Consider the following 11,431-nt stretch of genomic DNA (forward strand, 5'->3'; position numbering starts at 1 on the left):
AAGTATGAAGCTGGAATTTAACACCATTTAAAAGTCTCTGTGGTTCTGTGTGCCTGTTAACTGGTCTCTCTATCCCATAAATGGCAAAAGCCAACCACGCCGTACATAACCATCAATGCAGACACCATTAGCGACCAACAATACAATGTGTGGCTCCCTTGTAGCCATTCTCCCGCACCCCAAACCAACTTAGTCTTCTAGGTGTTCCCTCCCACCCCTTCCGTTCTTCCCACCCAACACCCCGTGTTAAGACGGAAGCACCAGGGTCTAGGTGACATCTGAATCCCCTCAAATGATAGACAGCTCTTCAAGTAAAATATGTTTTGTGGTCATAATTACCTCTAAGTGTAATTATATTCAAATACCTTGACTTATCATGCCTTAGCAATTATAAAGCCATGATTTTGACATGTGGCAATTTGTAAGTTAAGTAAGTGTGAAATGCTAAGAGATGAACAGCCGCTCTTCTGTCTCAGCGTTGTTTAAGAGTGATACGACACTCAGGTAATGACTTTATTGTTTTTTCAGTTAACATAACCAGCCCACAGTACAGCATGCGAAATCACAAAGTACAAATTCAAGGAAGGGAATGCCTTTACTAAGCCACAAAACTTTGGCAAATTAATACAGTACCCGTTAATACAATAAAATACTATTTTTCGCTGGAGTCATATCACTTAGCGCTAATTTGCACTCCAAAAATATCATTTAAGTACCAAATTCAAACACTGGTTCTCAAGAGGGCGAGTTATTTCATACAAATTAATGGCATTTGGAATTATGCAGCCTCTCTTTTTAAAGGGAGTCCCTCAGGCAGATGTTTGGCGGCAACTGTGTGGGCTCGGGGCGGCAGCCTCTGTTCTGGTTGGTCCACAGCCAGACAGTGTTCCAGTTCCTGACAGGCTCTGAGATTCTACCTAAGGAGACTTGAGATCAACATCAATTTCTTCTAAGTACTTAAACAACAACAAACAAACCCGTGAATTGTTCACGAACACAAGACTCTCCAGTCAGCTAGCTCCCTCAAGCCCTTCAGCCTCAGACGATCACTTTGATTTAGAAACTCCCCATCTTTTTCTTTGATCAAAAGTCACAGCCTTACCCCAGTCCATTAAAAAAAATAATAAACTCTACCTAAAATAGCCGTATCTTTTAAATAACAAATAAATATGATGTCAGCTTGGAGAGTCCTGGGGTCCCGGTAGCTGCACACCAATCTCCATTGTCATTTTTCCACCAAAGCCGCTGCGGCCGCCATTGGTGTCCGTATGCTTCCTCGTGCTGATGCTGCCAATTCTTCTATCTCGGCGTTCAGTTTATGGATCACCCATTCCATTGCTTCTCGACCCTTAGAAAGTGCAATTAAGTTTACTGTTACTGAGAGCAGGGCGTGTATAAGGGAAACAGCAGCCAGAGTGAGAAGGGTACAGGCTAACTACCCTCGGGGCAGAGCATGTCCTTGGTTCCTTTTTCTTCTCAGTTATTTCTTACCAAATACCAAATGCCTTGAGGGATTGGCTTGATCCAGAAGCCAATTTTTACTTTGTATGCAGAAAATGTTCAAGAATGTACAGCTGAGTGGCAGGTGTCTCACTGACTGTGTGACTAGAGTGGTGAAGGCCGTCTTTCTGTATCAGCATGGTAAATCAACAGTGCACACACCCAGGATCTGGTCCTTGACCCCGCCCCCTTCCTTCTACACTCTGAGGAATGAAGGGGGCCACTTCATGCTTCCTGTCTAAGGGCCTTCGCACGTGCTCCCCCATGTTCTTCCTGAACTCTGGCATGCACCCCCCCCCATGTTCTTTCTGGACCAACTCCTTCCCTCTCAGCACTCGGCAAAAAAACCAGTAACCAAACATTCACTAAACACTCACGCCTGCCTGTACCTTTCCTTTCCCAGGGGAGTGCTGTGTGATTAATGCTGCCTTTCCGAGGCCTACAAGGGCAAAGCACATTTGTCTTGCTGCCTGCATTATCTTGAGAATGCCTTGACGGAATGACTTGACGAAACGTGTTAAAGAAACAACGTGTTAGGTACCTAACTTACTGGTTTAACACGGGGTGACTCCAAAGGAGTGACAAGACACACATGTGGCACATTCATCAAGTAGTTTCATAACGGAAACAGAAGGAACAATGTCTGAAACTGATGGGCATGACGAGACACTGCCGAGAAGCAGAACTTTTAGCAGACACGGGTTGTTTATCATCCAAGCACGTCTACAATGTTCCCTGAGCTGCGAGCCATGCTGACGTGTGAACAGGTGTGCTGGGCACCAGAGCCCACCCAAATCACTGCCTACTGTTCTGCCTGTCCCTACAGAGTGGCCCAGGCAGCTTCAGAGAAGCTACATTCAGGCAGTGAATACAGGGCGGTGAGCGCTGAGGAGATGGCGCCCGCCCACTTACTTTGTTAGCATTGGAAGATATGGTATTTGCCATGAGTCCTTCAAGGTAGCTGCTGAGGCTGACCCCTCTCACGGTGATGACGGCTTCCTGGGTCAGGACAGTTCTGGCAAAACAACCCACAGCGTTAGATGACACATTTCATCTGCAAAGAGCAACCACCAAGAAACAAGGTGCCTCACCGAGTCAGGCCGCCATCCCACTTTACTTACTTCTCTGGGTCCTGGGGGTGCGGCTTGTATGTGAGCCTCTCGTCCACTGAGACCATGTTTGTAAATGAGATCTACAGGGTGAGAACAAGTCAGGCCACTTTGGAAACCAACATTAGAAAAGATGTCTAAAATCAACACACAGCCCCAAATCTTATTTGCTAAACACACAAAACAAAAAACTTAAACCATCTTGGCATTACTGGGTAACTATAATCTAAATTTATACTTAAATTTCACCAAATTTTCATTTGGGCAAGGAGGTGACTCCACAGGTAAGGAGAGATGTTTCCTCTAAGCCCAACAACCTGACCTTTAGCCCCTCGTAGGAGAGTCAATTCCCATGGCAAGCTGTCCTAATCCCCTTCACATGGTTTCCTGAGTACTCCCCTTTATACTCTAAGTGTGAAAAAAAGAAAATGATTTAGGAAATTCAGGGTTAGGAGTATGTAGCACCCTCCCTCCTTTGTTATTATTTATTTATTTTAACTTTGTGATGCTGGGGGATTGGACTTCAGGCCACAACATTGCTAGGCAAGTGCTCTATCATACCCTAGCCTTCAAAATAAACAAACTGGGAGGTGATGGCACCCACCACCTTTAATCCCAGCACTCAGGAGGCAGAGGCAGGCGGATCTCTCTGAGTTCAAGGCCAGCCTGGTCTACAGAGTGAGTTCCAGAACAGCCAGAGATACACAGAGAAACCCTGTCTCAAAAAAACAAACACAGCACAACTATGTATGTATAAAATAAGGGAGCCTCTCCCTATGTTGCCCCAAACAGCCTTGAGTGCAATCTGTCTATGGTGGCTTTGAATTTGTGATTCTCCTGCCCAGCCTTCGAAGCAGTTGGGTTACAGGTGTACAGTACCCTGCCTAGCCAGGTGCTGCCTTTTGATAGCATACACACATTTCATATTCCATTTGTAAGAAAGACATCTTCCGTCAAAGAGTGAAGCAAGGACTCACGTTGGTGGACTTGAGCTCCATTGTCTTCTTTACCGGGTCAACCACAGAATGCTCCTGCACATACGTTTTCGTTCTCGCCGCACCAATAAGCTACAGGCAACACTACAGTTAGTAACCAGAGAGCTCCCATTAACTAGGGCCATCTTTCTCTTGAAGGCACAAATGTGTTAATTACGTTGAACCAAAACCTATTGGCGGTAATGGATTTGCACCCAGAGGGAACCAAGGCTGCCACAGGCCTAGCATAAGACCCTTCCCCAGAGGCGATCGGCAACCAGCTTGATAACAATGGGATGTATGTGACGCTGGGCAGGGAAGGAGACATCTGGAAGTCAGAAGACCCCAGGATGCACCGTGTCTCTGGTAGAGTTCAGGTGCACAGACTGGCCAGTGTCTCAAGCAGCCCAGGGAGAAGTCCCGTTCCCCCATGGCTAAGCTATGAAAGCAGGCTTCACAGCTGAGGGGGACACCCACAACGAGTACCCCTCCACGGGCACGTCCCAAGCCCACCCACCTCTGCTGTGGTGGAAGGCAGGCTCCCTCCTGCTCTGAAGAGAGACCCCATACAGAAGCCCGGGTCAAAGCGCCGCTGGCTCTATCACAGCAATTGGTGCTCTGGTGTCTACCAGCTCACTGAAGCCTGGTGGTTTGTCACAGAAACGGAACCACTTCCAAATGTAGAGAAAGTACCAGACCCTGGCCTAAATGCAGGGCAGCGAGCCAAACACAACTCTTGTCACTTAATGCGCACAACCGGCAAGAGCTTAACGTCACCTGGTAGCTAGGACCTGACCATTGTAGATTCCATCATAGGCCTCAGGCTGGAGCAACAGCAGGAAGAGACGGAACCCCTCTACCAAGCCAGCTTCCGACAGCCGTGGACCTTTGGGAGGACTGAACACTCCTAACTTCCCCAGGCAGGGCATACTCACAGACTTCACAATGGAGGGCAGGCCCCACTCTGTGCTGAGGAGCCTGTGGCTGTGCAGCTTTCCAGAGGGATCCACATGTCTGTCCAACACATCAACGCCCACCACGCTGGGGTTCATGGGGTTGGGGTATTTCTGCATTGCAGCTGTGGTAACCATTTCCCATGGGTGGCTGCAGACAAACCAAAAACCAAACACGCAAAATGGCGGATGCGGGAAGCCATTCTTCCAGCACAGCAGGTTATGCTTTAGGATACAGGGTGATGACCTTTGGAGACGCTGAGTGCTGAGGGTTCTAACTGTGTGCAGACCTGAGTTCCAGCACACAGCCTGCACGCACAGCACCGCCTATGAAGCACCCTTACGGCAGCACGCCTCTCCCGGCAGTCCTGCTCAATCTTCCTACCTACCCTATCCACAGGTAAGAGCAATCAACAGCCCACAAGCCGTACTCAAAGATCACGTGCATAGAAACAGTGGGGAGGTGGCAGCACACCATTCACTCTTGGGTCTGACACAGTCCTACAGCTACAAGAACCCCAGGCGCTGTGGTAAGAATTAGGAACGATCACACTATCGACTTATGATTTAAGCATTTTCTGCTTTGTTTTATTCTTTTCTTTTCGAGATGGGATTTCTTCGTGTAGCCCTGACCTGAAACTTGCTCTGTAGACCAGGCTGACCTAGGACTCAGAGATCGCCTGCCTCTGCCTCCTGAGTGCTGGGATTAAAGGCGTGCGCCACCATGGCCAGGCTGACTAAGCATTTTATCACTATAAGTAACACGTGCCCTTGTTATTACCGGCTGCTTTCCTCCACCTCTGGCTTCAGCTCTGAAAAGGTCACACACTAGGAAATGCCAAGGCCCTACTGACTTAGCATGAGCACCTGCCATCACTCTAGAGGCTGACAACTTCAGTTTCCTTACTTTCTTGAAAAAGGTCACACACCTACTCAAAATGTGCCACACCGGCACCTGCCTTCTGGGAACAACAGGCACTCAATTCTCAGGGAGCCCTGACTGACCAGTCGGCATCAACGCTGGTTGGTCCATCTGCAGTCTGAGCCCAGCCCTTTCTATCCTATTTATCTGTGTGTCCTTGTGTTCTGGAGATGGATTTCAAGCTAGGCCCACGGACACAAACCACAGTGCTCTTGGTTATCTAAAAGCAAAGTAGGTGGGCACTGCTGCATTTCAACTTTCTGGAGAACCCAGACTGACAACTATACCTTGCCAACAGAAGAAAACCCTCAACCCCATTAGTTTTCCAGAACCATAGACAACCAGTGACATGGTTTTTAATGTTTTCATTTTATTCAAAAACATATAACTGAGCCTTAACTTCTACTTAATCTCAAGCCCTATTCCACAGTCAATGCAGGTATATAAGTAGAAGCTTCGTAAGTCTAAGCTGCCCCCAACGGCAGTGATTTGGCCCAGCCCTCTGACTGTCAGAGGCAACTACCTAAAATGAGAATCAGATGAAGCCCTCTTAGGTCTATCATCCAGCCAGGAAGCAAGGTGAGCTGCCTTCCACGCGCGCACGCGCGCGTACCTCCTTTCTGAAAGATTAGTAAATGGCCTGGGGCTGCTCTGCTCTATTGTGATTTGCCAACCTTGTGCTCTCCAAGCCAACATTAAATAGCACTGTTGACCTGGCCCAAACCTCACCAAGGGCACACACCATGATCACCAGTGTTCTGGCAATTAGTTTTAGCTTCATTAGCAAAACATGATTACATGAAAAAGACCCTGGCAGACATTCACAGAGCGCCAAAGTAGAGTTGAGACATCCTGGCCACAGCTGGATGACCTGTAAACGGTAACACTGTTAGCTGACGGAGGTGGCGACAGTTATTTTGGACTCTTACGAAAGCTGTGCGAGGACACTGGAAGACTAAACAACCCACTCCACACTGAGCGCTAATGATAAGTCATGTCTCAGAAGCGGCCCCCCAAATCCAAGATGTATGCATGAACAATGACTTGGGGTCCTGCTTGAGAGAGCAGTGTTCTCCAGATGGGATCAGGAAAATGGAAGCGAGACACAGGGACTGGAACCCAGGAGGCTCCGTTGTGAGCTCAATGTGCTCCCATCCTTGCCATTCTGGTTTTTGAGGCTACACCTTGCCAAACAGCCCTGCCCGCCCAGCACACTCTATGAATCTCTATGCTGAGGCTAGCCTCAGACTCACGGCAATTTTCCTGCCTCAGGCTCCAAAAAAAGTTAGGGTTAGAGGCATGCCGCACATCCTGCTTGAGACGCAGATCTGGGTGCCATATCGTGTGTGGATTGAGCCCTTGATTGGGTGGCTCAGCCTATTTGGAGAGAAAGCGGTATGGGGTTCCCTCCCAGGGCAGGAGCAGCATTTATCTGCAGATCTACCATCTGGGAGACAGGCCCCTGGAGCATTCATCCAGTCTTAAGAGGTCTGTGACCAAAAAGACTAAGACCATGGATAAAGAGTAAGACAGGAAGGCCAATGACCAAAATTCACTGAACACACACATTGGTAGGAATGGTGTGTGTGTGTGTGTGTGTGTGTGTGTGTGTGTGTGTGTGTGTTCTCCGCACAGGTCCACGGGCAGAATAGTGGAGAGAGGAAGGAGACAAGCTGACAGAACTTGGTGTCGCTAACTCTCAAATATGCAGATCCAGAAGAGGACTGGGGTGTAGAACCCCATCTTCTGAAATGGACTACCAAAGGCTGTGACCAGGTTAAAAAACACCCCAGGGACCACAGCCCCACAAGTGTTGGCTCCCTTCTAGTTCCTTATGGGGCACAGAAGACCCTCAGATACATCTGATTCACTATGTAAGTGTTCCCATCTGCCGGGTGGTGGTGGCCCACGCCTTTAGTCCCAGCACTCGGGAGGCAGAGGCAGGCAGATCTCTGTGAATTCGAGGACAGCCTGGTCTACAAGAGCTAGTTCCAGGACAGCTTCCAAAGCCAGAGACACCCTGTCTCGAAAAACAAAAACAAAAATCAATCAATCAATCAAACAAAAAATGTTCACAACTTCTTTTAAAATTGTTCCCAGAATCGGTGTTGGCACGCCTACATTAAAACACACCACATGCCGGGCGTTGGTGGCGCACGCCTTTAATCCCAGCACTCAGGAGGCAGAGGCAGGTGGATCTCTGTGAGTTCGAGGCCAGCCTGGTCTACAAGAGCTAGTTCCAGGACAGCCTCCAAAGCCACAGAGAAACCCTGTCTCGAAAAACCAAAATATATATATATATATATATATATATATAAAACACACCACAAAATTATACCACTGAAATAGCGTGGCAACAAAGGCAAAATGAGCCCGGATCATCCGGAAGCGAACTCTCACGATAAGTCAACAATAAGTACGACAAGGTGACACTTTGTACAACAGAGAACGACGGGACAGTCGACAAAGAACGCTGGGGTAGGGGTGCACCATCTATGTAGGCAGGAAGCCCTGTTTCCCACTGCAGGTCCAGAGAGCCATGAAGGTGCGACTAGATGCGACGGCAGAGACCGGCTGTCGCGGCTCACAGGAATGGGAAACCCAGGTCACAGATTGCCCAGGCTGACTGTCACCACGGTTTGGCACCAGGCTGGTGTACCTGCCCTGAGCTCACCAGGAAGAAACCCCACCCGGCTGGACGGCTGCCTGCTATGTCTGCGGGAGACCCACGAGATGGGGGGGAGGACCTCAGTTAGGACACCCCCCAGGCCACCGTGAGACCGTCGGGGAAACCCAGTGCTCGGTGACCCCTGGAGTCACTTCCGGGTCAGGCTCGACGGCAGGTTCCGGTCTCCCGGGGGCGGCGGGGGCCCGCGCCCGGGGTCACCGAGGCCCTAGTTCGGCTCGGGGTCGTGACCTTGGCGGTCCCCCTCTCCCGGGCTCAACCCCCCGCTCGTTCTGCCACACTCGACGCCGGGAAGCTCCCCCCTCCCCACCCCCGACGGCCACGGGGCCGGTAGCCGCGCCCACACTCACTCAAAGACGTGCTCCGAAGTCCAGATCTTCATGGTGCCAGCCGCCCGCCCGGTGTCCCGCGGCCGTCCCGGGACAACGAGGCACCCAAGTTCGCCGGCCCCGCCCCGTCCCGGCCGGCCGGCCTCGCAGCGCGCAGGCGCCGTCGGGCCCAGCGCGAGGACGCCCGGAAGTGCCCTCCCTCCCGGCTTAGCGGAGCCGGGCTAGGCCCCGCCCCCTCGGCGCGGCGCAGCCAGGCCCCGCCCCCTGGCGCTGGGCGCCTGGAAGGCCGGCCCGCGTGAGGGCTCAGTGCGCAGGCGCAGGGCGGGCGGGCGCCGTACCGCGCGTGCGCGGGGCGCCGGCGGCGGGAGGCTTTAGCGTCTGGCGGGGTTTCTGAAAGTTTCCAAGTCGCCTCTTTGGACGTGGTGGAGCCTCGCGGCGTTCGTCGCCAGAGCACGGCCGGCTTCGCCGACGTCGTCTCAGAGAGTCAGCCCCGCCTCTGGCCTCAGGCTGAGCGGTTGTGGGTGGCGGCAGTGGGCGCCGCGTGCCCATGCATCCTCCCTGCCAGCCCAGGGGTCGGGGACCCTCGGTGGGGTCAGGCTGCCCATCCGCCCAGCAGTGACCACCGCCCCGCCACGGGAGCAGTCGGGGCGTGGAGGCCTAAGACAGGGTGGGGCGGGAGCCACCGGCCGGGGCAGATTGCTCTGGGGGTCATAGGTCATCCCCACCCCCATACCTCAGTGATGCCCACGCCCTCCTGCGCCTCCATCACGACTTCCTGTTACATATACCACCCCACCCCACTCCCCGGCAATCATCACCCCTACATCGTCTCGTTTATCTGCTCAGCCCCCACCCAGAAGTCAGCCCCAGAACCGCCAGCTCTGGCCTGTCTCCGCGATGGCCCTGGGCACCAGAGGTTCAAAGGTGATTGAGAGAGAGAGAGAGAAAAAAAGCAAAACTGCAGCGACTATTTGAGGGGTGAATTAATTAAGTCATCCAGTTCATCTGCTTGACTTTCTAGTCTGCAGGCACCCGAGGGTGAGGCTCTTGCTAGGCTCGCTCAGTGATTTCCTCCCCTGTACCTACCTAACAATTAGGGATGACATGCGTGAGTGAGTGACTAAGAAGTGAGGGGGCAGGAGAGGGTGGCGTGGCGTGCGGTTCTATTCAGGGATGCTCCTGGTAAGGTGGACCAACTGCTTGGCTTGGGTCTGAGGCAGGGGCCTCCCACCCCTGCTCACCCCTCTTCCCCCATCCTGTGCCTCCCGACTGAACAATTTGCTGTTTGAGATGACAGTTGGAGGAGAAATCCCGGCACTTAGGGAGCTACTTAGAACCACTGTTTCATTTTTATCCCCAGTTTGTTCAGTTGTTAAAAACAAATGAAAGTCAGGTTCACTTAGGAGGGTGGATAATTCTTTTTTTCTTAATAGCCAAAGCCATTTATATTTTAGAAAAATTACATTAGATGGGAAGGAAATAATATGGTTGGTAGCTGTTAAGTGCAATTTGTGGTACCTGGGATTTATTATTTATTTATTTATTAATATTCAGTACTTTGAGTGGTCTCTTGGGGAGGTAAATGCTTTAAGGGCTGCTGAGAGAGGCTCAGCCTTGATTAAGATGTGGGAAGTTCTCCTCCCTGGCTGTTACCGGCTCTGGAGCCATCAGTACAGAACAGTATGTCCCTGATGCCCTGGAGCTTTGAGAAGCTGTACAACCAGCAACCCTATCCTTCCTTCCTTCTTCCTTCCTTCCCTCCCTCCCTCCCTCCCTCCCTCCCTCCCTCCCTCCCTCCCTCCCTCCCTCCCTTCTTCCTTCCTTCCTTCCCTCCCTCCCTTTCTTCCATCCTTCCTTTTTCAAAGAATGCTATTCTGCCCCGCAGTTAAGACTTTTATCAGTCCAATTCATACCAGAAAAAATGATTTCTTTTCCATTGTACTCATAAACACCACTGTACCAATCTACTGATTTTGCTTCCTATGCTGGAGTTATGGGGATGGAGTGGATGGAGGGCTGGGATCCAAGGGTCTTTTCTGTGTCTCCCTGTGGTAATAAAAAGGCTTTGAGTTTGGAGAGAAAGATCTTCTGTCACTACCTCCTGTAGACCCACTGAGAGGCTCTCCCTGAGGGAGCAAAGGAAGGTTTTGTGTGTTTGTTTATTTCTGGCCCCCAAAAACTGTATTATTGATGGTGCCTCTTACTGAAAGAGAAGTCATTATTAGTGGGTCATTAACTTGGCTCCTGGGATGACACCTGTCCCCACTCCCATTGCCCAGCCTGTGGCTGGAAGGATGCAGATATGATTCCCACCTGCTAGGACCTTCCCAACTGTAGTTTGGGGAGCCAGACTACAAGTCAAGAGAAAACTAGGTGTTTAGAGAGGAGATGCTGAAGTGTGATGGAGACCCTGGACTGTGAGCAGTCACCTCAGGTCTTCCCGAGATTGTGGGAGGGACAACTGAAGAGGAGTGGCTGTGGGTGTGGCACCAGACATTGGCTTGTGAAGATGCACTCACCATGCTGTTGATGGGTCTCAGGGACAAGCCCCGAGCTGCCTCCCGCTGAGCCTCAGCGCCTTTACTTTCTAAGTTTCACTCATTCGCCCTCCATTGTTTTTTTTACATTTTGCATCGTCCATATTCCATCTGATTCACTGCTACTGAATTGCTTTTTGTATCCGCGTGGTTACCTACAGTTTTGTTTTGCACAGTTTTTCACCCGTCCATAGTCTATGGTGGATATTAAGTGAAAGTTTCCTGAAGTAAATAAGAGATTAAATTGCGGCCCATCCTCAGTAGTGTGCTGGAGCCTGTGCCGGCTCACGCTTCCCCACCCTGGACATGTGCCGGATTGCTGTTCACTGGATCCACGCTGTACACACCGTTCATCAACACAAATCCTCCTCCTCCTCCTCCAGGGTGTCCATGCCGCACACACCACCCACTGACGTAAACC

The 11,431-nt window shown here is 51.0% G+C and overlaps 1 protein-coding gene across 1 annotated transcript; it reads right to left on the reverse strand.

Moving 5' to 3' along the window:
• Window positions 1-478: 478 nt before the first annotated feature.
• Prelid3b (PRELI domain containing 3B) lies at window positions 479-8,653 on the reverse strand. Its single transcript, XM_005074498.4, has 6 exons — window positions 8,495-8,653; window positions 4,519-4,687; window positions 3,587-3,676; window positions 2,622-2,692; window positions 2,413-2,515; window positions 479-1,348 (listed from the first exon to the last, which is right to left on the reverse strand). Exons 1-6 carry the CDS (start codon window positions 8,524-8,526, stop codon window positions 1,226-1,228), a joined length of 588 nt encoding a protein of 195 aa, XP_005074555.1. The 5' UTR covers window positions 8,527-8,653; the 3' UTR covers window positions 479-1,225.
• Between the last annotated feature and the right edge of the window lie 2,778 nt (window positions 8,654-11,431).

Source organism: Mesocricetus auratus, unplaced genomic scaffold, assembly GCF_017639785.1.
Source record: "Mesocricetus auratus isolate SY011 unplaced genomic scaffold, BCM_Maur_2.0 Super-Scaffold_100028, whole genome shotgun sequence".
Classification (NCBI taxonomy): domain Eukaryota; kingdom Metazoa; phylum Chordata; class Mammalia; order Rodentia; family Cricetidae; genus Mesocricetus; species Mesocricetus auratus.

Coding starts and splice junctions, on each gene's coding strand:
- Prelid3b (XM_005074498.4), bottom strand. CDS start 8,526: ATGAAGATCTGGACTTCGGAGCACGTCTTTGA. Junction 4,688..8,494: donor ACTTCGGAGCACGTCTTTGA/GTGAGTGTGGGC, acceptor GTTTGTCTGCAG/CCACCCATGGGAAATGGTTA. Junction 2,693..3,586: donor TGGAGCTCAAGTCCACCAAC/GTGAGTCCTTGC, acceptor CTCACCCTGTAG/ATCTCATTTACAAACATGGT.